This window comes from Macaca fascicularis, chromosome 17, assembly GCF_037993035.2.
Source record: "Macaca fascicularis isolate 582-1 chromosome 17, T2T-MFA8v1.1".
Taxonomy (NCBI): domain Eukaryota; kingdom Metazoa; phylum Chordata; class Mammalia; order Primates; family Cercopithecidae; genus Macaca; species Macaca fascicularis.
In genome coordinates, this window is record NC_088391.1 from 60,706,335 (window position 1) to 60,731,314 (window position 24,980).

Consider the following 24,980-nt stretch of genomic DNA (forward strand, 5'->3'; position numbering starts at 1 on the left):
TCTTCCACAATATACCCTAGGTCATTGCTCTTAAGTTCAGCCTTCCAGAAAACCCCAGAACATGGACAAAATTCAGCCAAGTTTCTTTCTTTCTTTCTTTCTTTTTTTTTTTTTTTTTTCTGTAGTGGAACAAGGGTGACCTTTGCTCCAGTTGCCAGTAAGTTCCTCATTTTCATCTGAGACTTTGTCAGTATGGCCTTTCTTGTCTATATTTCTATCAACATAGTGGTTATAATCACTTGAGCAATCTCTAAGAAGTTCCAAAAATTTCCCTCATCTTGGTTTATTTTTTGAAGCCCTCCAAACTTTTCCAACCTTTGCCCATTACCCAGTGCCAAAGCTGCTTCCACATTTTCAGGAATCTTTATAGCAACACCGACTCTCAGTATCAATTTTCTGCCTAAGTCTGTTTTGTGTTGCTATAAAGGAATACCTGAGGCTAGATAATTTATAATGAAAACAAGTTCATTTGTCTTACAGCTCTGAAGTCTGTACAAAAAGCAGGGCACCTGCATCTGCCTCTGGTGAGAGCCTCTGTCTGCTTCTACTCATGGCAGAAGGTGAAGGTAAGCCAGCATGTGCATAGATCACATGGTAAGAGAGGAAGTAAGAGAGAGGGAGGATGTAAGTACATAGTGGGGACTCCAGGGATTACAGTAATTTAATAAAATTGAGCAATCAGCCTGTTTTACAGCCTCTGACCCTGTAGCTTGTTACTTTCTAAAGCTTGTATGACATAAAGTTACCCAGTTTGTTAAAACTAGTTTCTGACAGATCCCAGCAACTTATAGATGCACTGGAGTAAACTTTCCTCATTACCGTGCCAAAGTCTCTACTCTGAGAAGAGTTATAGCTTCATTACCATAATATGCGATCCATGTGCTAGCAAGATGACTCACTCTGTCTGTGCAATTGAGACCCCTTTTCTACACGCAATGATGCACCCTCTCCCCTCTCCATCACCCCATAAACCCTCCTGTCACTTTATCTTGGGGAGACACTCCTTTTGAGAATACTCCCAGTGGCCTCCTTACTTGTGCCAAGAATATATCTCCTGTTAATCAAAATCTGCATTCTCATGGAGAATCATTTGTTACTTGCCAGGAGAACAAAACGGGGATTTTTTTTTTTTTTTGGATAACAGTGGGAGGGGCCAGGCTCTTTTTAACAACCAACTCTTGTGTAACTAATAGAGTGATAACTCACTCATTACCATAGGGACAGCACCAGCCATTCATGAGGGATCCGCCCCAGTGACACAAACATCTTTCATTAGGCCCCACCTCCAACACTAGTGATTAAATTTCAACATGAGGTTTGAGGGATGGATGTCCAAACTACAATAGGAGGCATACACATCTTATTTCCTTGTAAAATTATCTTTGCAGTTTAACTTTGAATAGACATCAATTCTTAGGAAACTCTAACTTATTTTTACTCATAGAGTGTTACTGTCAAAATAATTCCTTAAAATTGTAGGTTCAAATTCCTCCTTGCCCAAATGTGGACACTGCGGTCCAATGAAACTTAATATACTTCCCATGATCAAATAGTGAACTAACGTTAGTCAAAAGTAGGATCCAAATAAACAGACACATTGTCAGGTCTCCTGTCCTACTAACATCTGCAAACACATATTTATGCCTTTAGTTGATATAAACAATTTTCCAATTATCTTTTCTAAATTCGATCCATACACTTGCACACAAAATACCATACACTGTAACATATTCAAAAACTATTTCAACAATTGTATTCTCTCTTACATCAGTCCATTTTCTCTCTCTTCTGGATCATACCCATGAGCATACAAACACGCCTGACCTCACTCTCCATGCTTGCCTTTTATTAATTTATCCACCTTTGGCTAAAATGTTCTTTTTTAACTGATACTTAAAAATGGACGTCGGTTCTTTAAACATTTTCTCTTTGCCAGCTGATGTTACAGTATGCTTTCTCAAATAGAGGATGCTGGAGAAACATTGTAGGAGAAAAGATTTTGCTTCCTGGTTTAGGTGTACCCACTCACCAGGTTCTTGTAGTGAATGCAGCATCTGCAGTGCCTGCCTTCTGCAGTGCACTGTGGCGAGTCGCATCTACCTAATCTCCCTCTTAGAGGAGTTTGTAGTAGAGTGTCCCCAGTAGTGGAATCGAGGGTATGTTGTTCAAATTCATAAAAACAGAGTGGTTAAAAGAAGAGTGTTGGGAATGGAGTTTGTGGTATAGAGCTCTGGCGAATATGAAGTGTGTAGTGCTCCTAGGAAAATAGTAGTAGTTAGGGCATTTATTATAATAACATTCATATATTCTGCTATAAAGAAGAGGGCAGATGAGCCTGCGGTGTATTCAATGTTTAAGCCTAAGACTAACTCTGACTCTCCTTCTGTCAGATCAAAGGGTGCTCAGTTAGTTTCTGCTAGAGTGGAGATAAATCATATCATGGCTAGAGTCCATGATGGTAGGAACAGTCACAGGAATTCTTGCACTGTGATGAGTGCATATAGGTTAAATGAGCCTCATATCAGTAGAACTGATAGCACGATAATGGCTAGGGTGACTTCATATGAAATTGTCTGGGCTACAGCTCATATGCACTGATTAGTGCATATTTTAAATTAGAGGCTCATCCTGATCATAGAATAGAGTAGATGGCTAGGTTTGATGTGGCTAGTATAAATGTGAGGCCTAAATTAAAATTAATTAGGGAATCTGGTACAGGGAAGGGAGTTTATAAGAGGAGAGCAATAGAAAGGGCCAGGGTTGAAGCAATAATATAAAGGGTAATAGAAGATGTTGAGGGCCGTGAGGGTTCTTTGGTGAAAGGTTTTATTGCGTCAGCGAATGGTTGAAGCAGCCCATAGGGACTTACAATGTCAGGTCCTTTGCGTAGCTGTATGTAGCCTAAGATTTTTCGTTCGATGAATGTAAGGCATGCTCTGGTGAGTAGAGTGGGAATACTCAGTGGTAGAAGGTCAATTATAGGCATGTTGTTAAGAAGAGGAATTGAACCTCTGATTATTAAGTTTTAAGTTTTATGCAATTGCCGGGCTCTGCCATCTTAACAAACCCTGCTCTTGGATAGGGTGTGTGATGATGTGTTAGATTGAGATAGCATCATCTATGCGGCGAGGGCGCTTTGTGAAGTGGACCCTGGTTTTCTTTTCCTTTTGTACTCAGAGAAATGTTAAATAGACAGAAACCAACCTGGATTACTCCAGTCTGAACTCAGATCATGCAGGACTTTAATCGTTGAACAAACGAACCCTTAATAGTGGCTACACCATCAGGATGTCCTGATCCAACACCAAGGTTGTAAATTCTATTGTCGATATGAACTCTAGAATAGGATTGAGCTGTTATCCCTAGGGTAACTTACTCCATTGATAAAATTATTGGATATCTATCTATCTGTCTATCTATCTATCCAAACTTGTTTGGACTACTGCGGTCTTAGTTTAGGTTGTTTGGAGGTTGGACTATGCTCCTAGGTCATCCCAACCAAAATTTTTAATGTAGGGATAGTAGGCTAGGACCTGTAGGCTTGTTTGAGCTTTTATTTGCATTAATAAATTAAAGCTCCATAGGGTCTCCTTGTCTTATTTATTTATATCTGCCTCTTAATGGATAGGTCAATTTCACTGATTAAAAATAATAGACAGCTGAACCCTCGTGTGGCCATTCATACAAGTCCCTATTTAGGGAACAAGTGATTACGCTACTGAAAAGAAATGTGGTAAGTTCCAGTTGGATTTTAAGCAATTTCTGCTACTGCAACATGTCGGCAACTTCGCTGCTGGTGAAAAACAGCTGTTCGCTCTTACAGCCCTGGGAGCTGATACTGGTAGGAGGGCTCTTCCTTGAGTGTGCCAACTCGGTGCTATAGGTAGGAGCTGCTTCTTATGTCTTTTATTTCTGTGTTAGAGTTCTGTTAACTTCTACCTTTACAATTATTTCTTATTCCAAATACAAATCTTTGCTATAGTTAATTATTCTTTATATAAACATTTCTTGTTGAAATTTCAGTGTGTTTGTGTTTCTCTCTCTTTTTTTTTTTTTTTTTTTTTTTTTTTTTTTTTTTTTTTTTGAGACGGAGTCTCGCTCTGTCGCCCAGGCTGGAGTGCAGTGGCCGGATCTCAGCTCATTGCAAGCTCCGCCTCCCGGGTTCACGCCATTCTCCTGCCTCAGCCTCCCGAGTAGCTGGGACTACAGGCGCCCGCCACCTCGCCTGGCTAGTTTTTTGTGTTTTTTAGTAGAGATGGGGTTTCACCGTGTTAGCCAGGATGGTCTCCATCTCCTGACCTAGTGATCCACCCGTCTCGGCCTCCCAAAGTGCTGGGATTACAGGCTTGAGCCACCGCGTCCGGCTCGTGTTTCTCTTTATTGAACATAATTAGCTAAATTCAGCTACCTATGACCTAATTTTCTGTCAATTTTTGCAGTTTTAAAGACTCTGTATTCACTCTATTAAATTCCAATATTCCCATTTTTGCTTAGCTCTATTGCACAGAACAGACATCTCTCAGCAGCATTTTATTTAGCAGATCACTCAATCCTCTGTGATGGTTTCTTTCCTGAAATCCCAGGATATCAAGGTCTTTTGGTTTTTATTTTATTTGAGTAGTTACTCCATTTTAGTTCATGTTCTTTCTGCTTTTTCTTTCTAACTTTGTAATGATGAAACTCCAGAAATTCATCTTTAGTCCTCTTCCCTTACCTCTCTATACTCACTATTTTGGTGATATCATTTTATATTAAGTCTTTAAATTATGTCTGTATGCTAACAGACTCCTAATTAATATCTTCTGGACATCCTTCTACAACTCCTGAATTATTCATTTAACTGTCTACTCAATATTTCCTCTTAAAATATTGGCCAGGTACAGTGGCTTATGCCTGTTATTCCGGCACTTTGGGAGGCTGAGGTAAACGGATCACCTAAGATTAGGAATTCAAGACCAGCCTGGCCAACATGGCAAAACCTTGTCTCTACTAAAAAATAAGAAAATTAGCTGGGTGTGGTGGCTGGTGCCTGTAATCCCAGCTACTTGGGAGGCTGAGGCAGGGAGAATTGCTTGAACCCGGGAGGTGGAGGTTGCAGTGAGCAGAGATCATGCCACTGCACTCTAGTCTGGGGGACGGAGCAAGATTCTGTCCAACCCCCAAAAAAGTAGCTTAATTAATTAATTCAGTAATCTAAAATCTTAAATTAAAATCACTGGAAAAGGTCTTAATAATTTAAATGGCTTTTGCTTTATTGCAGTTGTTTCACAATATTTCTTTTTCTTACAAATTATTATATCCTGTATTAATGTCATCATTTTATATAAAATATACATGAATAAAAAATCAAATTTCCTTTAATGTTCAATCGAGAAAAATAATTGCTCTTGCACTTTGTGGCCTCTTGGTAAATGTAATGTATAATAATCTGTATATGTAAAATTGCTTACAGTCCATTTTAATTTTTAAGTTCAGTTTTTTTTTAAGGAGTGAACTTTGTTTTTCTGCTATATTACACTACCAATGAAAATGTAATAGTATTTTTATGTAGCCAATCTGTTGTTTTAATACACTATCAAATTAGGTATTAGAGGAACTTTGATATATTTATATTTTATAAATTTACCTAGTAGAGTGACAAGATGAGATATTACATTTTATTTAATTTACCTTCCCCTTGTCCATTCAATAAGGGATTTTTAGTCAAGTCTGAATCAATATGCTCTAATAACTCTTTACGGCAGTGTTCTTAGCACCCACTGTTAGCTCCACTGTCACATAAAAGTATAAAGATTTCTCTCACATTCCAGACAAATAGCATATGAGCAGATAGGGTAAATACCTAATGTAGATGATGGGTTGATGGGTGCAGCAAACCACCATGGCACATGTATAGCTCTGCACGTGTATCCCAGAACTTAAAGTATACATATTTTAAAAAGTAAACGAAACTAAACTTGCTAAGACCATGGATAAACTTGTATTTGTTTACTCAGTAAAAATTTGAGTATTGTCTGTGCCAGGAAATTTTGAAAAGACCTTTACATTTGTATTTCTCAAAAATATAGTTGTAAGAAGGGAAATAAAGCACTAAACTAAGCAAGAATATAGTAGCTTAAAGTAATAAGAACAGTAAACATTTAAGTTGAAAGGTGTTTAATAAAAAGACTTGGTCATGATGGGTGACCACCTTCTAGGCAATCTCGATTGAGGGGTGGAGTGGGGTAGTTCATCGTAACAGGTAGGAGGATGTTATCAGTAATTTGTTATAGTATTCACATGAATAACAAAATAATTTTTAAAAATTATCTCTAGACTATGCACCTCCCTTTAGTGTTTCCCCTTTCACGGTGTGTGCCTGCCACTATGATCCTCTCCCCTTTAAATGCCATTGCTTCTAGATTCCAGAATCAGTTGGTACTAATGGACTACATAGCCCTCTTCCCTTATCTCTCTATACTCACTATTTTGGTGAATATCATTGTATGTTATATATTTAAATTATGTCTATATGCTATCAGCATCTTAATTAATACATTCTTGCCATCCTTCTGCAAGTCCTGAATGATGCATTTGACTATCTACTCAATATCTCCACTTAAAATATTAAAGTAGTTTAATTAATTCAGGTTTTCCAGAATCTTAAAATCACTGGAGAAGGCCTAATGATTTAAATGGCCTTTGCTTTATTGCAGATGTTTAACAATATTTCTTTTTCTTACAAATTATTACACCCTATATTAATGTCATCATTTTAATATAAGATATAGACGAATAAGAAATGGAACTTCCTTTAATGCTTAATCGAGAAAAATAACTCTTCATGCAGTTTGTGTTCTCTTGGTAAATGCTATCTATAATATTCTGTAGCATGTTAAAATGCTTATAAACTAATTTGATTTGGATAACCGTGACTTCCTCAAGAAATAGAAAGAAGTTCAGTGTGGCTGAAGAATGCTGACAGCTGGCAGGATATGAGTTCAGATAAGTAGTCTTGGGGTAATTGATGTAGGGCCTCGTAGGACAGATATATTAAGATTTTGTCCTAAGAGCATAAATCTTGTCAAGTAGTTAATTGGGCACTTGAATCTGTTTTTCAGAAGAAATTTAGGACTACAGGTAAATTTTTTATACTTTGTTTCTACAGAGCATTTAAAATTATAAAATTAAATGATATTTTCTCCACAAAAAATATAGTGTTCTGGGGCGCTGTAACATCAGAGAGTAGAACAAATTAGCAATGACAGTTGAGCAAGAGTGACCAAATCAACTGTGTCAAATACAATTGAGATTGGGAGAAAAATTACACCATTGAGGTGTTTGGTGATTTTCACTAGTGCAAATGACTGAAGTGGGTTGAAGAGAGAATGATGGTTATGTATAAGTACATTTAATAATTATAAAAAATAACTACATATTATGTTGGAAAGGCAACAGAGAGCTGGAACAGTTAGTGAAAATGAATATGACTAGTTTTGTGTGTTTGAAAAAAACAGAACTTCATAAATTGATTGGAATTAACCAAAATAAATTAAAAATTGATAAAATTGGTAATATAAGAAGTGCTTATTGAAGTAGAGGAACCCCTTTGGCAAGAAAGATGGGATGCAAAATAGATACAGTGGAATCAACCCTTGATTCAAGCAGAAACACTTAATATATTGTAACAAAAATAAAGACTTTCAGATTATGTTCCAAATTCTTCTCTGTTCTTTTTGCTATGCCAAAGACAGTAACATGTATATGTATGAGTTTGTGCATGTGAATGTCCTTGCATATCTTTTATTATATTAATACCTTTGCTGACTTAAAGCTTGCTAACAAAACTCTTTGTATTTACTTAAATTTTGTAACTTGAACTGTGAATGTCACAGGAAGGCTAAATGATCATGAATCTAAGTATTATTTAGGATAAATTTATTGATCTTGGAAGCATTAAATATTGTCTATGTGTTTCTCTTTTAATTGTATTATTTTAAAATTTTCTTTTGGAGAAAAATAATCCTATTCTTTTTTTTTTTTTTTCATACTGTTGCAATCTAGCTTTGTAGAGAAGACTATCTCAATAATGATGGCCTAGTATAATCATTAACTAATCAGACAGCCAGCAAATCAAAGGGGGGAAGATACATAGTCAAATGACTGTTAATGGATTGTGTTAGTGGGTTTGATTAATTATTTTGGCCTTAGTCATTTGTAAGAAAATAAGAGTTTTAATTTTTTCCTTTGTAAAGATAACATACAGAATATATTAAACAGTGAGGACTTTTGCAGCTAGCCTTGGAGACACTTACCAAAGAGTAGTTTGGAGAGGTAAAATCAAACAAAACATATAAATTTCTTGAGTGTAATCTGCTCTGTATATTTTACACTATGATTTGAAAATTCTCTTTTTATATTGATTTAGTCTTTGTAACTGTTTTTATAAATCAGATTTTTTAGTTGTAGCTATAATTTTTATGGTCATGAAGAGTCCATATGTCACTGGTATCTGATCAATAGTCACTTTTCCAATAAAAAAGGTTGGAGACCTCACCCTTCCTTCTTGTACTGCTATTACTACCACAAGTAATCTTTTGTAATAATGTATTCAGTTTTACACAGAAATACTTAAATCATGTAAAGTAGAGGCAGCATCTGTCTTCTAAAGTCATATACTTGAATGTCCTTGTTATTTTATTGTGCTTGCAATTAGATTAACAATAACATATTCTTCTAAATCTAGGCAATATTCTATTATTTCATTGCAAGCTTTTTTTTCTTCTACCTTTTGCTACAGAAAATAAATGTACATGCACATAAACACTCACAAATACACACACGCATTGCTATATATTTCCCTTAAGAATCAGCAGGCTTGATTGTTAGGAAGTTTGAAAAATGTTTCCTTTTGTCTTAAAAGAGAAAAGCAATACCGGCCTGGAGCGGTGGCTCACGCCTGTACTCCCAGCACTTTGGGAGGCCGAGGCGGGTGAATCACCTGAGGTCAGGAGTTCAAGAATAGCCTGACCAACATGGCGAAACCCTGTCTCTATTAAAAATACGAAGTTAGCCGGGCATGGTGGTGCACGCATGTAATCCCAGCTCCTCAGGAGGCAGAGGCAGGAGAATCGCTTGAAGCTGGGAGCCAGAAGTTGCAGTGAGCCAGGACTGTGTCACTGCACCCCAGCCTGGGCAACAAGAGCAAAACTCCGTCTCAAAAAGAAAAAAAAAAAAAAGAGAGAGAGAGAAAGAGATAAACACTACCAATTCTGAGCTAGGAAGCAAAGTTTATCTGTAGCTCTCCAACCTTCTAAATAATCTCTGACCGTGATAAAACTGAATTCCCCTGAGCACCTTTTGATTTGATAATGTGTGAAATTATATTCTCTTGATTGTTAAACAACGTACTTTTACATTTTAAGCCATTCATTAGAAAATAATATAGCAAAAAATCTGATACTTATGGGTATTTTTAAAATTCATCTATAATAAATATTTAAGTACATACTACAAATAAATACCTAATGAATTCAATTAAAATCAGTGGAAATAATTGTTATAAAATGTTAAAACATGTTATTTATTGCCGGGCGCGGTGGCTCAAGCCTGTAATCCCAGCACTTTGGGAGGCCAAGACGGGTGGATCACGAGGTCAGGAGATCCAGACCATCCTAGCTAACACGGTGAAACCCCGTCTTTACTAAAAAATACAAAAAACTAGCCGGGCGAGGTGGCGGGCGCCTGTAGTCCCAGCTACTCGAGAGGCTGAGGCAGGAGAATGGTGTAAACTCGGGAGGCGGAGCTTGCAGTGAGCTGAGATCCGGCCACTGCACTCCATCCAGCCTGGGCGACAGAGCGAGACTCCGTCTCAAAAAAACAAAAAACAAAACAAAAAAAAACATGTTATTTATTTTATAGCAACATGGTACATTGTTGAATCCCAGAAAGAAAAACAGCAGAATAATAAGTAAATCAAATCAGGTAGCCTCTAACTAAACAATATATATATTTTTTCAGTCATTCTCTAAAAGGACATAAATTTCTATATGTTTTCCAATACTGCTGAAATTGTGAAGCCTCTGGCTATTTAGGAAAAAATATGAAAACTATTACATAAAATTTCATTCATAACTTACTTTTAAAAATAGTATAATTTATTCTTAGATTATAACTCAGTTATCTATCACTATCATTTTTCTTTTTTCTCTGGTTCTGTCTACAGCAAAGTCAAATAACTGAATTTATTTCAGGATTAATTATTATATTTCAGTAGAGGACAGAGAGCAACAGTGTTGCTTCTGAGTCTTTTTCATACCTTATCTTCCTTTCCTGAGCTCCTTTTGTCTACCACTGCTCTAATCTAAAATCCATATCCTCTGTTATATTTTCTACACCAAATTACCATAACTTAATGTGCTAATTTATAATTAATAAAGAATATCGGGGCCGGGCGCGGTGGCTCAAGCCTGTAATCCCAGCACTTTGGGAGGCCGAGACAGGCGGATCACTAGGTCAGGAGATCGAGACCATCCTGGCTAACACGGTGAAACCTCGTCTCTACTAAAAAATACAAAAAACTAGCCAGGCGAGGTGGCGGGCGCCTGTAGTCCCAGCTACTCGGGAGGCTGAGGCAGGAGAATGGCTAAACCCAGGAGGCGGAGCTTGCTGAAATCCGGCCACTGAGCTCCAGCCTGGGTGACAGAGCGAGACTCTGTCTCAAAAAAAAAAAAAAAAAAAAAAGAATATCCGATTTTCTCTATGTACTTAAGAAATAACAAAGCCCAGCTACACCTAATGGGCCTACTAATAATGGGCCTACTAATAAAACACATGGGAGCGCAGAAATGATAGAACTGAAATATGTCCAAATCAAGTTGTTCAGTTGCCTCCTGAACAGGAGAGAAGGCTATTAAAGCTAAATTCGTTTTTGACACTAATCATTCTTTTAACATGTTCCCTTTGTTGATGAAGTCTCTTTCATTGTTTTTATTTTTACTCTTTATTCTAGAAATGTTTTCATGAATTTACTAAATACAATCAGAGCTACTCCTTGCTATAAAAGTACTTACAGATTATATGGCTTAACACTGTCCTGGAAACATCTATTTTTTTAATTAATTTATTTTTGTCTTAAATATCTTTTAAAATCTTCTTTAACTGTTATACTCTTGTCTCGGTCAGTGTTTTGTCATGTTTTGCTGAGGAATTTTGTAAGTAGCTCACATTGAGTCTTTCAAATATTGTTCTGTCACTCACCTGAAATTGGTCATTTGCATATGCAAGAATTACCTTACAAACACACACAACAATTTATCAAGTCCCCTTCAAAAATTAGTCCAAGTACTGTTTCCTTTCACAAGTAATTCCTTACCTCACTGGAAAAATATTGACCTCCTTTAAATATTGCTAGTATTTTAAAATATAATATTGTGTTTTGTTATATATTAATTAAACAGTATATAAAATTATATGTTACACTATACATACCATATTACATATGTGTGTTTATATACACATATAAATATGTGCATGTATGTGTACACACGTGTGTGTGTGTGTATGTGTATATATATAGAGAGAGGGAGATATCTGTGTCTATACTTATATCGAGAGAGAGAGAGAGAGATTGACCATTTAAATTATGTGATTACTTCAGTATTATGTAATACTTTGATTTATGGTACTTTTAACATTTCTACTGTCATTTATGCTATAATATTGCTGTAACATATTCTCAAAATAACTTCCCTTACAACTACAACTCTTCTATTTTTTTCCTATTTTTCTCTCATTCATCTAACATATTGTGTTTGAATTCCACATATTCTATCTTCTCTTGGTGACAACACACAGACATCTCACGTGCATGTGTAAATACTCACAACATATGCACACAAATCACTTAAAGGTCATAAACGACCTATATATTAATCATTGGAAAAAAGCATGGACAAACCTTATATTAATGAATCCAAGATCGGCAAAACATGTTTCCTGACCATTTTAATAGCTTTTCACAAGGACCCGAGGTGTTTAGCAGCTTTTAAAGTCCACGTGCAAGTCTGTAAAATCCTTTATTCAATGAATTTTTTTTTCACTCTAGTTGGACATTGAAGTAAATATGAAACCAACCCTAAATAAAAATTGTACCCTTTTCCCCTTAGTGAAAGAAGATCTACATTTCTGTCAGACCCAATTGGAGTAAAATCTGATATTTAAAACTAAAGAAGATGGTAATCATGCTGATTCTCAAAGTACTCATTTGTCAAAAGGGAATAACAGTATCAACTACATGGAGATTTTATAGAAATTAAATAAGATAAAATAGTTGGTAACTAAAAAAATAAATAAATCCCTTTAAGTTCCTATCATACTGCTGTTCTTCCATCCTCAGTAGCTTTAAAAGAACCTTCAGAGGGGGCGGAGAAAGATGGCCGAATAGGAACAGCTCCAGTCTCCAACTCCCAGCGCGAGCGACACAGAAGACCGGTGATTTCTGCATTTTCAACTGAGGTACTGGGTTCATCTCACTGGGGAGTGCCGGACGATCGGTGCTGGTCAGCTGCTGCAGCCCGACCAGCGAGAGCTGAAGCAGGGCGAGGCATCGCCTCACCTGGGAAGCGCAAGGGGGAAGGGAATCCCTTTTCCTAGCCAGGGGAACTGAGACACACAACACCTGGAAAATCGGGTAACTCCCACCCCAATACTGCGCTTTAAGCAAACAGGCACACCAGGAGATCATATCCCACAACTGGCCGGGAGGGTCCCACGCCCACGGAGCCTCCCTCATTGCTAGCACAGCAGTCTGCAATATCACAGCAAGGCAGCAACTAGGCTGGGGGAGGGGCGCCCGCCATTGCTGAGGCTTAAGTAGGTAAACAAAGCTGCTGGGAAGCTCGAATTGGGTGGAGCTCACAGCAGCTCAAGGAAACCTGCCTGTCTCTGTAGACTCCACCTCTGGGGACAGGGCACAGTAAAAATAACAAAAACAGCAGAAACCTCTGCAGACACAAACGACTCTGTCTGACAGCTTTGAAGAGAGCAGTGGATCTCCCAACATGGAGGTTGAGATCTGAGAAGGGACAGACTCCCTGCTCAAGTGGGTCCCTGACCCCTGAGTAGCCTAACTGGGAGACATCCCCCACTAGGGGCAGTCTGACACCCCACACCTCACAGGGTGGAGTACACCCTTGAGAGGAAGCTTCCAAAGCAAGAATCAGACAGGTACACTCGCTGTTTAGAAATATTCTATCTTCTGCAGCCTCTGCTTCTGATATCCAAGCAAACAGGGTCTGGAGTGGACCTCAAGCAATCTCCAACAGACCTACAGCTGAGGATCCTGACTGTTAGAAGGAAAACTATCAAACAGGAAGGACACCTACACCAAAACCCCATCAGTACATCACCATCATCAAAGACCAGAGGCAGATAAAAACACAAAGATGGGAAAAAAGCAGGGCAGAAAAGCTGGAAATTCCAAAAATAAGAGCGCATCTCCCCTGGCAAAGGAGCGCAGCTCATCGCCAGCAACGGATCAAAGCTGGACGGAGAATGACTTTGACGAGATGAGAGAAGAAGGCTTCAGTGCATCAAACTTCTCAGAGCTAAAGGAGGAATTACGTACCCAGAGCAAAGAAACTAAAAATCTTGAAAAAAAAAGTGGAAGAATTGATGGCTAGAGTAATTAATGCAGAAAAGGTCATAAACGAAATGAAAGAGATGAAAACCATGACACGAGAAATACGTGACAAATGCACAAGCTTCAGTAACCGACTCGATCAACTGGAAGAAAGAGTATCAGCGATTGAGGATCAAATGAATGAAATGAAGCGAGAAGAGAAACCAAAAGAAAAAAGAAGAAAAAGAAATGAACAAAGCCTGCAAGAAGTATGGGATTATGTAAAAAGACCAAATCTACATCTGATTGGGGTGCCTGAAAGTGAGGGGGAAGATGGAACCAAGTTGGAAAATCTCTTCAGGATATCATCCAGGAGAACTTCCCCAACCTAGTAGGGCAGGCCAACATTCAAATCCAGGAAATACAGAGAACACCACAAAGATACTCCTCGAGAAGAGCAACTCCAAGACACATAATTGCCAGATTCACCAAAGTTGAAATGAAGGAAAAAATCTTAAGGGCAGCCAGAGAGAAAGGTCGGGTTACCCACAAAGGGAAGCCCATCAGACTAACAGCAGATCTCTCAGCAGAAACTCTACAAGCCAGAAGAGAGTGGGGGCCAATATTCAACATTCTTAAAGAAAAGAATTTTCAACCCAGAATTTCATATCCAGCCAAACTAAGTTTCATAAGTGAAGGAGAAATAAAATCCTTTACAGATAAGCAAATGCTTAGAGATTTTGTCACCACTAGGCCTGCCTTACAAGAGACCCTGAAGGAAGCACTAAACATGGAAAGGAACAACCGGTACCAGCCATTGCAAAAACATGCCAAAATGTAAAGACCATCGAGGCTAGGAAGAAACTGCATCAACTAACGAGCAAAATAACCAGTTAATATCATAATGGCAGGATCAAGTTCACACATAACAATATTAACCTTATATGTAAATGGACTAAATGCTCCAATTAAAAGACATAGACTGGCAAACTGGATAAAGAGTCAAGACCCATCAGTCTGCTGTATTCAGGAGACCCATCTCACACGCACAGACATACATAGGCTCAAAATAAAGGGATGGAGGAAGATTTACCAAGCAAATGGAGAACAAAAAAAAGCAGGGGTTGCAATACTAGTCTCTGATAAAACAGACTTTAAACCATCAAAGATCAAAAGAGACAAAGAAGGCCATTACATAATGGTAAAGGGATCAATTCAACAGGAAGAGCTAACTATCCTAAATACATATGCACCCAATACAGGAGCACCCAGATTCATAAAGCAAGTCCTTAGAGACTTACAAAGAGACTTAGACTCCCATACAATAATAATGGGAGACTTCAACACTCCACTGTCAACATTAGACAGATCAACGAGACAGAAAGTTAACAAGGATATCCAGGAATTGAACTCATCTCTGCAGCAAGAAGACCTAATAGACATCTATAGAACTCTCCACCCCAAATCAACAGAACATACATTCTTCTCAGCACCACATCGTACTTACTCCAAAATTGACCATGTAATTGGAAGTAAAGCACTCCTCAGCAAATGTACAAGAACAGAAATTATAACAAACTGTCTCTCAGACCACAGTGCAATCAAACTAGAACTCAGGACTAAGAAACTCAATCAAAACCGCTCAACTACATGGAAACTGAACAACCTGCTCCTGAATGACTACTGGGTACATAACGAAATGAAGGCAGAAATAAAGATGTTCTTTGAAACCAATGAGAACAAAGATACAACATACCAGAATCTCTGGGACACATTTAAAGCAGTGTGTAGAGGGAAATTTATAGCACTAAATGCCCACAAGAGAAAGCAGGAAAGATCTAAAATTGACACTCTAACATCACAATTAAAAGAACTAGAGAAGCAAGAGCAAACACATTCGAAAGCTAGCAGAAGGCAAGAAATAACTAAGATCAGAGCATAACTGAAGGAGATAGAGAAACAAAAAACCCTCCAAAAAATCAATGAATCCAGGAGTTGGTTTTTTGAAAAGATCAACAAAATTGACAGACCACTAGCAAGACTAATAAAGAAGAAAAGAGAGAAGAATCAAATCAACGCAATTAAAAATGATAAAGGGGATATCACCACCGACCCCACAGAAATACAAACTACCATCAGAGAATACTATAAACACCTCTACGCAAATAAACTGGAAAATCTAGAAGAAATGGATAATTTCCTGGACACTTACACTCTTCCAAGACTAAACCAGGAAGAAGTTTAATCCCTGAATAGACCAATAGCAGGCTCTGAAATTGAGGCAATAATTAATAGCCTACCAACCAAAAAAAGTCCAGGACCAGATGGATTCACAGCTGAATTCTACCAGAGGTACAAGGAGGAGTTGGTACCATTCCTTCTGAAACTATTCCAATCAATAGAAAAAGAGGGAATCCTCCCTAACTCATTTTACGAGGCCAACATCATCCTGATACCAAAGCCTGGCAGAGACACAACAAAAAAAGAGAATTTTAGACCAATATCCCTGATGAACATCGATGCAAAAATCCTCAATAAAATACTGGCAAACCGGATTCAGCAACACATCAAAAAGCTTATCCACCATGATCAAGTGGGCTTCATCCCTGGGATGCAAGGCTGGTTCAACATTCGCAAATCAATAAACATAATCCAGCATATAAACAGAACCAAAGACAAGAACCACATGATTATCTCAATAGATGCAGAAAAGGCTTTTGACAAAATTCAACAGCCCTTCATGCTAAAAACGCTCAATAAATTCGGTATTGATGGAACGTACCTCAAAATCATAAGAGCTATTTATGACAAACCCACAGCCAATATCATACTGAATGGGCAAAAACTGGAAAAATTCCCTTTGAAAACTGGCACAAGACAGGGATGCCCTCTCTCACCACTCCTATTCAACATAGTGTTGGAAGTTCTGGCTAGGGCAATTAGGCAAGAGAAAGAAATCAAGGGTATTCAGTTAGGAAAAGAAGAAGTCAAATTGTCCCTGTTTGCAGATGACATGATTGTATATTTAGAAAACCCCATTGTCTCAGCCCAAAATCTCCTTAAGCTGATAAGCAACTTCAGCAAAGTCTCAGGATACAAAATTAATGTGCAAAAATCACAAGCATTCTTATACACCAGTAACAGACAAACAGAGAGCCAAATCATGAAGGAACTTCCATTCACCATTGCTTCAAAGAGAATCAAATACCTAGGAATCCAACTTACAAGGGATGTAAAGGACCTCTTCAAGGAGAACTACAAACCACTGCTCAGTGAAATCAAAGAGGACACAAACAAATGGAAGAACATACCATGCTCATGGATAGGAAGAATCAATATCATGAAAATGGCCATACTGCCCAAGGTAATTTATAGATTCAATGCCATCCCCATCAAGCTACCAATGAGTTTCTTCACAGAATTGGAAAAAACTGCTTTAAAGTTCATATGGAACCAAAAAAGAGCCCGCATCTCCAAGACAATCCTAAGTCAAAAGAACAAAGCTGGAGGCATCACGCTACCTGACTTCAAACTATACTACAAGGCTACAGTAACCAAAACAGCATGGGAGTGGTACCAAAACAGAGATATAGACCAATGGAACAGAACAGAGTCCTCAGAAATAATACCACACATCTACAGCCATCTGATCTTTGACAAACCTGAGAGAAACAAGAAATGGGGAAAGGATTCCCTATTTAATAAATGGTGCTGGGAAAATTGGCTAGCCATAAGTAGAAAGCTGAAACTGGATCCTTTCCTTACCCCTTATACGAAAATTAATTCAAGATGGATTAGAGACTTAAATGTTAGACCTAATACCATAAAAATCCTAGAGGAAAACCTAGGTAGTACCATTCAGGACATAGGCATGGGCAAAGACTTCATGTCTAAAACACCAAAAGCAATGGCAGCAAAAGCCCAAATTGACAAATGGGATCTCATTACACTAAAGAGCTTCTGCACAGCAAAAGAAACTACCATCAGAGTGAACAGGCAACCTACAGAATGGGAGAAAATTTTTGCAATCTACTCATCTGACAAAGGGCTAATATCCAGAACCTACAAAGAACTCAAACAAATTTACAAGAAAAAAACAAACAACCCCATCAAAAAGTGGGCAAAGGATATGAACAGACACTTCTCAAAAGAAGACATTCATACAGCCAACAGACACATGAAAAAATGCTCATCATCACTGGCCATCAGAGAAATGCAAATCAAAACCACAATGAGATACCATCTCACACCAGTTAGAATGGCGATCATTCAAAAGTCAGGAAACAACAGGTGCTTGAGAGGATGTGGAGAAATAGGAACACTTTTACACTGTTGGTGGGATTGTAAACTAGTTCAACCATTATGGAAAACAGTATGGCGATTCCTCAAGGATCTAGAACTAGATGTACCATATGACCCAGCCATCCCATTACTGGGTATATACCCAAAGGATTATAAATTATGCTGCTATAAAGACACATGCACACGTATGTTTATTGTGGCACTATTCACAATAGCAAAGACTTGGAATCAACCCAAATGTCCATCAGTGAGAGACTGGATTAAGAAAATGTGGCACATATACACCATGGAATACTATGCAGCCATCAAAAAGGATGAGTTTGTGTCCTTTGTAGAGACATGGATGCAGCTGGAAACCATCATTCTTAGCAAACTATCACAAGAATAGAAAACCAAACACCGCATGTTCTCACTCATAGGTGGGAACTGAACAATGAGATCACTTGGACTCGGGAAGGGGAACATCACACACCGGGGCCTATCATGGGGAGGGGGGAGAGGGGAGGGATTGCACTGGGAGTTATACCTGATGTAAATGACGAGTTGATGGGTGCTGACGAGTTGATGGGTGCAGCACACCAACATGGCACAAGTATACATATGTAACAAACCTGCACGTTATGCACATGTACCCTAGAACTTAAAGTATAATAATAATAAATAAATTAAAAAAAGGACCTTCAAAATTGATTAATTCAGGACATTTTTATGATCTTCCAGGTTAGAGATCAAACAGGGAAATGGCACTTATTATTGTAGAAATATATCTGTGTATGTTCATATCTGGCCAACCTATGGTTGCAGGAAAATCTGATTTTCTACTAGCTCTATGAACTTCAAAAATCACTTAACCTCGTTGAGCCTAATATTCCTCTATGTAATACAATTAATAATCTTTACTTTGCATCTTTTTTAATATTATAAATATATGCAATATGCTTATAATGACACAAAATTCATTAACATTAGTTATGGAAGTAGTAGCCTCTCTTTTATATGAAGATATTTTGTAAACAGAAAATATTTTCATTCATTCCTCCTGCACGTCTGTTGTGAAAGTATATATAAAGTTATAAGGTGTAATAGCCCCAATTTGAGAGACGAGGAACGGAGAATAGACATATGCTACGTTTATATCTATTGCACACTGATTAAAATTCTATTAAATTCTGTTAATAGTTACATCAAAAGAGTATTTCATACCTTAATTTTAATAAATATTACTTCACTAAGCAAGATAAAGCAACTGAACCAATAAGAAATAAAATTCCGCATATAATATATAGTCTTAGGAACAAAAAAGCCAACAGGACATCTCTGATCTGATGTAACCATTTAATGACATGCGCAGGTGGCAGAATCTCCCTATATCTGATGACAGAAGAGTAGGAAATGAGAGCATAAAAGAATGACATACTCTAGGAAAAGGAATCTGGTCACATTCTTGACCTACTCTCATATGTGTTCTACTGTTTCTGATTTCGTGGTCAACATAACTCTAAACTCCCCACATTTCAACCAACAGTAGAAATGGGTAGAGAATAATGACTATGCCAGAGTCAAAGGTACCCACTGTCACAGCATCTGTCATTAACTGATAACTATCATTGGCTTTCTGGCTAATAGTGATCATTGGCTATTTCCTCCCCAAAAGATTACCCTCCCAGACTCTAATAGGTACTACCTGTCATTAGAACCTAAGGTGGGAGATTTACAAAAATTCAGTACTTAACATTGAAATTTCTTCTTTATCTGGTTATGTAAATGCATGTTTCCGCTTCTTTGTAAGAGCCTGTTGTTATGATAGCCTCACATAATTTGAATTCCATAAATTATTTTTCTCTTTTTTTTTCCTGTACTCATCTCAGCAGCCAAAGGAAATATAATTATCACCTTATTTATAAAGCTTCTCTTTTTTCAATTATGGTAATGTGTTTCTAACTTTCCATTCTTAATATATGACCCTAAATCCCACTTCTACACTTACTGTTAACACTTCATACTTGTCTACTGTTCTTTAACTAAAAGTCCTAATTCTCTGTTTTACATTTTTAGTAACATATGGATTAGTAAAAATGTGAGAGTGATTTAGATTCAAATGAGGAATCTGATGAATGATATAAGCCTCCCATCTCCCTCACACAAATTATATATACAAACAAGTTTACCCATCAACTTAGAGGTTAGGATCACCTTCAAGCTTATTTTTGGATAAATTTACCAGCCAGAAAACCTGAATTAACAATGCTGTACATAGAGAATTTTGTAGCAAATTAATTTAAACTTACAAGACTCAGAATCAAAGAGAACTAGCCACTCTTCCTCTAAGTTGAGTGAACTTAATGATCTTATTAATTTTTCTGTACCCTACTTAACTCATCAATAAAGTTGGCTCACTTGGTGTCTAGAGGCTCCTTAGCTCCAATTATTAAATATTCCATAATTCTAATTGCTAAGTACTGTTAAATCATAACTCTCTACTATTCAAGTATGTTTTATTCCTCTGCAGAGGTTGAAATACCATGCATTGAAGCTTTGAAAATCACACAGAATATGCATTTACATCAATGGATGATCACATTAATACATCTTAGGTCAAATAATTGATAGGAGACACTGTATTATGATTAGGCATTTTACATGTATTATCTAACCAATATTCACAAAACTTTTGTATGGCAGTATGATCACATTTTATAGATAAAGAAACTGAATATCAGAGAAATTAAGTGGTGTTATCATAATCATATAAGTGGCCATAAGTCAATCAGTGGCAGAGATAGGATTTAGATCCATGATCCATCATCATACATCATTTTCCACCATCACATTTCACTTAAAAATAGTATTTGATAAAGACATTTAAAAATGTGAATACATAATTTAAAATGTGCTTTGATGTTTACTTTTAATATAGGGTTTTTCAGTACGTTGAATCTATTGAAACAGCATCACACATCATTACCTGTGGTGGAAGCAGTGGCAATCTTATAAAGGCAAGGAGCATGCTCAGGTCGTTGCATCTACTCTGCATGTCATACTTGACCCACATCATCAATGCATGGAAAATGGTTTCTTCATCAGGAACATTGACATCATCACTGGCCAGTAGTTTGTGGAGCTCCTCAGCTGGAAGGAGTAAAAACTCTTGATTTCTGATAACTTCCATTATGTTTTCCTGCAGGGAGAAAACATCTTGGCATAAATTCTGTTTCACTTTTATTTAGCTAGTAAAGCATTTCAGAAAGAAATAAGAAAAGTAGTCAATAACCTTTGTTCTCATTATAACATAATCCTTGAGACTCAATCCTTCAGAAACTAGAAACTGTTAAGATGAAAGCATTGTAATTGTAATTGAAGTGTAAATGTATCCCAGACAGCACAGATCTTGTAATAAGTGGAGGATTATAATGCTGAGCTTTGTTATGCAGGCAGAACGTACTAAGTGATTAAATGTTCAAGTTTCAAGTGTACTGCTATATAAGATTTGGTGAACAGGAAAAAATAACATCTCACATTTTTAAAAGCTTGACTATATATATAGACATATATATGAGAATCAGAAAATGACACTAAAATTGCATAGATAAAAGTAGCACTATAAGATGCACCACTGTTTATTCAAAAGAGAAATAATAGGACATATAGGCCACTGAAGTCACAAAATCCAGTATGTTCCACCCTACTATTATCTCTTTTCCCTCCCTCTTTTCATGACAATTTCTTTGGCTTAATTCATATTCCCATTTATTTTCTTCCTGATTGCTCCCATAACCTCTTAATTACGCTGCCTAACTCTATTCTTAGATTCTCAGTTTCATCCTCTATCATGATGCCGGAATAATATTTCCAAAACATAAATGTGCTCGTGGTTTTATTCTGAAGCTTTTGTTTGTTTTGTTTTGTTTTATGATTTCTCCTTATCTTTTGGTTCAAATTTATTGTTTTAGCAAGCTGTTGTTCATACCTTTTCTGGTTCTCTTTGTTTTTCAATTTGCCATCTTGTTTGACGTGTCCTCCCTCATTTACTCCATTGCTTAAAATGACTTTTATCAACCTTGCTGTTCTAAATTTCTGCCACATTCCAAGATTCAATTCAAGAGCTACCTATTATATATGGCTCCTCAAGTTTCTATTGAGTCCCATTTGAGCTGGTGACGCCTTCACTATCCCCTTATGGTGTGTAGTGGTGTATCCCTGCCACAGCAGATACCACATCGCAGCCTAATCTTTGGTAAACGTAGAAATCTTTTCACAAATTTTAAGCTGTAAGACCCTGATTTATATAACCTTGTATATCTAGATCCTGGCACAAAGCCTAGAAAACAGCAGAGGAGCAGTACATATTTGCTGAATACATGAATTGATAATCTCTGTAGAGAAAAATAAAATTGTAGAAACAGCACAGGATAGTACAGTGTTTAACAACATGTTTTTAAAACTACTTGTCAAAAACTTTCTTACATTTTAAGCAAAAAGGCTTCTGTGGACGATACATGTTTAGAGAGAAGACAGAGATTCCGTTGTTTGGCCTTCTCTGCTCCACCTCTCCCCATGTCTCCTGGGATAGCTCCACTATATAACAAACACTTCTCAGGTTCTAGTTTTAAAGCCACGGTGGTGGCAGCAATATCCACAGGACACATATGTTAGTATAAAAACTGTAGTAGAGTGACACTAAGACTCTTGCAAAGAAGGCATTGTGACTATGCTAAACAGAGTAGAGGATTCAGCAAGTAACCATTAATCTGTATGTTAGAGCAGTTTCAAATTTATTTTTTGAGGAGAAACCTGGCCTGTGTTATAGTATATCCTTGGAGCTGAAGTAACTTCAGCTTTCACAAAAGGGCACTAACTTACTTTCTTTCAGGGTGTCTGTCATACATTTACATTAATTGTAAAATAATAATAATAATACTATTTGTAAATAATGTCCCCAGAATAACTGAAAGTAGTTATTTTGGTTCCAGGACATTGTTTTGTTCTTTGTGTTTCCTTTGGGAGCTATGTAAATTATAGATGTCCAATAACTATTCACGTAATTAACAAATTAAGTGTTCTGGGATGTTTTGCCATCAGATTTTTCAAAAAAAAAAAAAAAAAAACTACGTTAAACTAAAGATGTTCTGAGGAATCTTTGAAAGATTTGTCCATCTGTTTTTCCAGTTACTAAAAAATCTATGCCTCCATTAAAATGCACACAGAACTCTATAGCTAGGCCATCAGAATATAGTGAGTGATATCATAAAAAACAGCTCTATGAAACTCCTAGTGGTGTCTGTCATAAAGATACTGTTCAAGGCATATTTCATTATATTTTATAGTGTCCTCTTTATGATGACCCTTGGGAGAAGTTTCTTTCAGGTTTTAGTAGCAAGAATAATTGCACTTCTCCTGAGTAAATTGGTTTGCTTTTATCATGGATGTTGTAAATTATGAAATTCATCAGATTTCTCTTTTTATTTGGCCTCCAGAAAACTTAGAGTCAAATTGAAATCTATCTGGTAGGAAGGCTATAGACTTTTATAGTTTGATTTCTTTTTCAGACAGTTCTGATAATAGTTTCATTTAATACCGCTACAGCAGTTTTTCTTTTCTTTTTCTTTTTATTTCTGCATCTAACTTAGAGAATATTCCAGTAATTTTGTATTTTTAGAAGTTACACTAAATCTTTTGGTACCAGCAGCATTGTTTCTACAAACTGCTGCAAGTAAATGGGACCTTAGGAGCTGGTATCAGATCTTTCACACTTACCTACATATTATTACATAGGTGTTAATTTTTTTTCTTCTACATTTTATTGAATTTCTCAAGTTCGCCTTGTTTTCCTTTTTCCATCAAGCCTCATTTTAGTGATATTTTGTTTATTGTACCTACAATGTAGGTTCTGGAAATTGTTTTAACATCATTATGTGTTATTGCTAAAAGAGGAAATATAAATTCAATGAGTTTCTTACATTGCTTGCGTATGTTAGCAAACTCCTTACTGTCTATGAAGATCATATAACAAGAGGCCTGGTTGCCTTTTGTACAATCTCTTTCTTAGGTTTATTCAGTCATCCATTCGGCATAGGTTTATTGAAACCCTGATATATGGCCCTGGTAATCATCGTAAGGACAAAATGGATTTGAATAAAAAACTTGCCATGTGGGAGACACCTATAAAAACTGCAGTATCTGGAAAATGATAGTAGTCAACTGTAGAATCCAGCTTTTCAAATGGACCTAGAATATTAGAAAGGAGTTTAAACCAGAAAATGGGAAATGGAGACATACAGTATTCTGGCCAGTGAAATCCATATAAAGACATAATAGCAGGGAGTATAGTATGTGATGCCATAGTTGAATATATTGAATCTCATATGAACACACATACATACATACACCCATTTTCTACATGTGGGTTAAAAATGCTTGTTATAAAGAAAGATTTTGGCTACAAACATAAGTTGCCATTTCATAAAACAGGATAGTTACAAAAATAAAGGCTAAACTACTATTTACTGTGGCTTCTTCCTAACATTTTAAAATAATTTTTCTAGCTAAAAAAATGTAGTTTTGTGTTATCCTGAATAGACGGAAGTTTTGTACTGATTTTTTTGTTTGTTTAATGATTTCCTGGACTTAATATAAACATATTTTCTAATATTCATTTCTTCTGTGCATTAATTAAATTATGGTCTTCCCCCATTAATTACTGTTAATAATATAAATATAATTGTTTTGAAATTTTATTAGAAATGTAACTTTTTTATCTGACAATTAGCTGTAAATTAATGGTAATATTGTATCAAACAACATAAGTAAATCCTTTCAACTATCATCTTTTTGTTATTAGGTTTAAAATATGGATGTTAAACTATAGCAACATGTTTTATTATCATTTAAATAACTTTAATTTTGTTTACTTAATGAGTAGCTAATATCAAACCAACACATTATGTGCTATATGTTTAACTTAAGAACTCTCTCTCTCTCATGGAAGTCTACTGAGTTAAGACTTATGTCTTACCATCTTATATTCTCTGACCATTAGTTAATTACAGTCAACTCCTAGACACTGTTCTAAGCATTATGG

The 24,980-nt window shown here is 36.7% G+C and overlaps 1 protein-coding gene across 2 annotated transcripts in view; it reads right to left on the reverse strand.

Annotated features, from left to right (window-relative positions):
- The window catches only part of KLHL1 (kelch like family member 1), a 449,152-nt gene that overhangs the window by 168,337 nt on the left and 255,835 nt on the right, over positions 1 to 24,980 (reverse strand). For both annotated transcript variants that reach the window (XM_065533314.1, XM_005585986.4), the window contains exon 5: positions 20,868 to 21,080. In XM_065533314.1, coding sequence (XP_065389386.1) covers positions 20,868 to 21,080 — 213 coding nt within the window. The remainder of the gene's footprint in view (positions 1 to 20,867; positions 21,081 to 24,980) is intronic.